This window comes from Aptenodytes forsteri, unplaced genomic scaffold (genome assembly GCF_000699145.1).
Source record: "Aptenodytes forsteri isolate BGI_AS27 unplaced genomic scaffold, ASM69914v1 Scaffold96, whole genome shotgun sequence".
NCBI lineage: Eukaryota > Metazoa > Chordata > Aves > Sphenisciformes > Spheniscidae > Aptenodytes > Aptenodytes forsteri.
In genome coordinates, this window is record NW_008795029.1 from 1,736,033 (window position 1) to 1,740,593 (window position 4,561).

General features: G+C 40.8%; 1 protein-coding gene across 2 annotated transcripts in view; it reads left to right on the forward strand.

Annotated features, from left to right (window-relative positions):
- ING1 (inhibitor of growth family member 1) overlaps positions 1–4,214 on the forward strand; it is a 6,943-nt gene extending 2,729 nt beyond the window's left edge. The window contains exons 1-2 of one of the 2 annotated variants that reach the window (XM_009276062.2): positions 2,422–2,490; positions 2,582–4,214. In XM_009276062.2, the coding sequence (XP_009274337.1) occupies positions 2,653–3,285 (633 nt within the window). In that variant the 5' untranslated portion in view covers positions 2,422–2,490; positions 2,582–2,652 and the 3' untranslated portion in view covers positions 3,286–4,214. Of the gene's footprint in view, positions 1–2,421; positions 2,491–2,581 lie in introns of those variants that run through there. The other variant, XM_009276061.2, reaches the window with a different exon arrangement.
- Positions 4,215–4,561: the final 347 nt, after the last annotated feature.

Here is a 4,561-nt window from a genome sequence, read left to right on the forward strand (position 1 = left end):
CCGGCGGTGTCGCGGCCCCGGCGAGGGCTAGGGAGCTGTTGTGGGAATAAAGCTTTCACAACATCGGGCACCTTTTTTTTTGGTCATTTGAACGGCGTTTGCGATGCTGGGGGTGTGCATTCACAGCTGGTGAACAGTTGCATAACACGCAAATCGCGCAAAACTCTGCTTTCTGGTCTTTCCGTTACAGGACGCCAGGGGGGTCATTTGAACGGCGTTTGCGATGCTGGGGGTGTGCATTCACAGCTGGTGAACAGTTGCATAACACGCAAATCGCGCAAAACTCTGCTTTCTGGTCTTTCCGTTACAGGACGCCAGGGGAAATTCCAGTTGTCTGGAATTCCTATAACCGCGGCCTCCTTGGGGCGGGCAACTTCAGCTGAGCGTGCTGGTGTGGGGAACGGTGGTGCAGTCCTCCTCCGAGCTGTAGTGGACAGCTGTCAAGCCGTTTCTTCTAGCTGGTGCACCGCTTGAGCAACGTCTTTTCCCACACTGATGCGAAGCAGCCCTGTCTGTTTGCGAAAAGGCGCATCTCGCGTGGTGTCTTACATACTAAACGTGTGGGTGCCCGAGGACGCGCTCGGCAGGGCTTTGCGGAATTCGGGATCATTGCAGCCAACTATTTCTCCTGCATCATACGGCAGTTTCAGGAGGTGGTGCGGTGCTGTAGTGTTAATGTCTATATGCAGGACTAGAACTGAAGTTTTCGTATATGCCCGACTTAAGTCATTAAGTCACTAATTATTTTGTGGTGTCAAGAGAGAGTGTATTCTTCAGGAAAGATGCCTACGTACCAGATTCAGATGGGTTAAACTGATGACATCAGTCAAGTGCCAAAACTTAGAACACAGAACTTCTGCATTTCAGCCATTGAAAATAATTAACGCTGCGTTTTTAGTCTTCCTGAATGCTTAATGTTCTCTACATTTGGGGGTTTTTGGGTGGGTGTTTTGGGGTGGTTTTTGGGTGGGTTTTTTGTGTGTGTGTGGTTTTGGTTTTTTGGGTGGGTTTTTTTTTTTAGTTAGAAAAAGGGCATTTGCTTAAGATAGATAGTTAATAGCATTGAAATACTGATTTTGGTCAGATAGGTTATATTGCAGTACCTGCTGACAGATCGTGCTTAACCGATGTGAGAAGCATAGGCTGCAGCTCTAAAAACTAAAGTAAAACTTGCATAAACTTTCCATGTCTTCACAAGAAATTTGGAATGCGTGTGTTCAAAAAATCTACCCAGGCAAGACAAAGTACAGGATAACTATTAGTTGCATATGTAAATTGCTGTTACCACATTCTGTTTATTTAAAAAAAAAAAGTTTAAAAGAAGTAAGTTCATACTTATGAAATTCAGAGGCAGTTTTGGTAATGCCATTTGCATGTATAAGATCCTGCTTTCTCTTAGGTGAATTGAGGTTAGATTTTATATGTCAGTATATTTTGCTTCTCTTAAGGCAGAATGTTCTAACCTGTGAGAAAGGGAAAAATCAGAGAAGAAAGGAGATGCAGGAAAAACATTCTGCATGTTTTTGAGGACATACATGAGTATGGAGATGCTGAGTGTCCTGTATGTTTGAGTTGGTTTGAGTGTCATAGTGAAATTCAAAAACACCTGCTTAAAAATAAGTTTCTAGAACTATTCTTGAAACTTTAAATGCTTTTGTGCAGTGTTCGTTCTTACACACTGTTGGAACAACCCTTGAGGCGCAGTTCAAGATCTACCATATTTTCAATGTTAGCATTTTAAGTCGGCAGCTCTAGCTGCTCCAATTGTTGCATATCATCTTTAACGTTATCTTCTAACTTTTTCGTCTCCTCCTTTGCGGTAGATATTTAATGAAGATTATATTTCTGTGTTTTAAAAAGTAAGCAACAGGTTTTTTACAGAAAGTATAGGGAGGAAATCATCCAGACATCTTGGACGTTGCAGTCCTAATTCTGTAGTCCTAGGGATTTAAGTGGCCTCACGTTTTCAGCAAAAAATAACTCAGAAGTATCGGATGAAACTTGCCATAGCTTAGGGCCTAGCCCCGTGTATTTGGAGCTCTTCTGCATCAGCTGTCAAGTGTGATAGTGATTATTAAGTAACTCAGCACCCGATTTCTACGCTGGTTTGTGCTTGCTTTCTGTCCCACTCTCTTTCTCCCGCTCTCAGTCATTCACTAAAAATATTAATGTTGTTATACAGAAAATGTCCAGGAAGACCATCTATTAATTTCCCCTGTAATTTTACAATTAATTTTGGAACTTTTGACCGTGTGTGTGTATTTGTTCAGTTAGTTAGCTAGTTCTTTTTAATTACTGATAAGTTTAAAGGGAAGAATTGTCAGCATGCATAAAATTATATTTAGTCCCTTTTTTATTTCTAAATCGGCATCTGCATTCTCTTCCTGCGGGACCGACTGGAACAAAAGTAATCCACTGGAGTCGTGAGCCCCTTGTCAGATACCAGCTTCGGGGAATCTGTCTTCGATCAGCTTTGCGCGTTACCAAAAGGTGTTGCTGTGTGGAAGGAACGATACGGGAAGGCTTTGTTTCGCCATTCTCCTTGTCAAAAATATTTATAGTTTTTATTTCTTCCTTGCAGAGATTCTGAAGGACCTGGATGATTACTATGAAAAATTTAAACGAGAGACAGATGCCGTGCAGAAGAGAAGAATGTTGCACTGCATACAGAGGGCCTTGATTCGGAGTCAGGAACTGGGGGACGAGAAGATCCAAATCGTCAGTCAGATGGTGGAGCTCGTTGAGAACAGAACCAGGCAAGTGGACAGCCACGTGGAACTGTTTGAGACTTGTCAAGAGACTAATGATACCACTGGCAACAGCGGGAAAGCCAGCCAAGATAAGTCAAAGAACGAGACAATCGCGCAGGCTGAAAAGCCCAACAATAAGAGATCGAGGCGGCAAAGAAATAATGAGAATCGAGAAAATGCTTCAAATAATCACGATCATGATGACCTCACCTCAGGAACTCCAAAGGAGAAGAAAGCAAAAACGTCCAAGAAGAAGAAACGATCCAAGGCTAAAGCAGAGAGGGAAGCTTCTCCCCCAGACCTTCCTATTGACCCAAACGAGCCGACATACTGCTTGTGCAACCAAGTCTCCTATGGAGAAATGATAGGATGCGATAACGATGAGTGCCCCATTGAGTGGTTTCACTTTTCCTGCGTGGGACTCAATCATAAACCAAAGGGCAAATGGTACTGCCCCAAATGTAGAGGAGAAAACGAGAAAACTATGGACAAGGCATTGGAGAAGTCTAAAAAAGAAAGGGCCTACAACAGGTAGTTTGTAGACTTTTTGTAGTGAAGAAAAATAAAACCACCAAACCAGTGTATTTATTGTCAGTGTCACCTTTGTTGAGGTGAAAGGATTGTAAAATGTATATTTTTAAAGGAGGTTTAAAACTGAACCATTCCTGTTATAGGGACGGCAATAAGCAATTTTGTTTTTCATTTGGTAAACTGTAACAAGACTGTGGTCTGTGGACCAATGTATTCCAAAAGTGAAGTTATAAGAGTTTAAACTGAATATTCGGGTGGGTCTTAAAAGGTAAATTAATACTTCCCCCCTCCCCTCCCCCCCCCAGTGCTGGTAGCACTCTACCCATTAAAATTTTGATGACAAATATCTCTGAAATGTAATTTCGTTTTCTTTATTGAAAGATGCTATTCACCTTTTGAGCAAAATTGTTAAATAGTTTAGCCCTCTGGTTGTATCTGAATAAAGCTGCAATACATTACAAATGTAACTTCTCTCAATGACAAGCAGTGCAAGAGCAAACAAAAGGAGGGTAAAATTTGGTTCCTGCTACAAAGTGTCAGTATAACAGTTCAACAGCAAATGTTTAAATAGGCTTAGAGGATTATTTTTAAAAAGAAAAAGTTAATGGTTAAATTTTACACAACAAATATTTTATATGCTGGCCAAGTACCACAAGGGCCATTTTAAAATGATTGAATATGTTTTATATTTAACCAGGAACTGGTTTAGTAATGAGACTTAACATAAATGAAGCTTTATACTGTCACAGATAGTAGTGTAGCAATCCTTAATTTGTCTAAGTTGTATAAATGTACATTTTTAAGTGGAGTTGCACTTACTGTATTATACTTGGAAATGCAGCCAAATGCCATTGTGTAACCAATGTGCATTTCCTGCTCTATGTATGAAAATTGTACAGCTGTGATATTAAGAAATAAATGAAACAACTTTGACAGTTTGCTGCTTTAGCAATCATGTTTAATGATCATTCATACAGCTTTAAAAAAATTGCCTTTAACCTCAGCAGCTCCAGCAAGCTGCTGCTGGGAAGCCTGAAACTGTTGTAGTGGTAACCAAATTGCAGTTCTGATAATGAATCTTCATAGAACTTACGACCAGCAAGGTCGCAGGAGAGCCGAAATAGCACTTAACTTGCCATCCACCTCTACTCTTTTTGTGCTTGCGGTCACTCCCCGACCTGGCCATTTATCTAAAAATCGATAGCATAGAGTTGGTCTTGTTCAGTCGTTTTCATGCTTGTACGCTACAGACATAAATTATTCCATGTTTGTTATCAGCA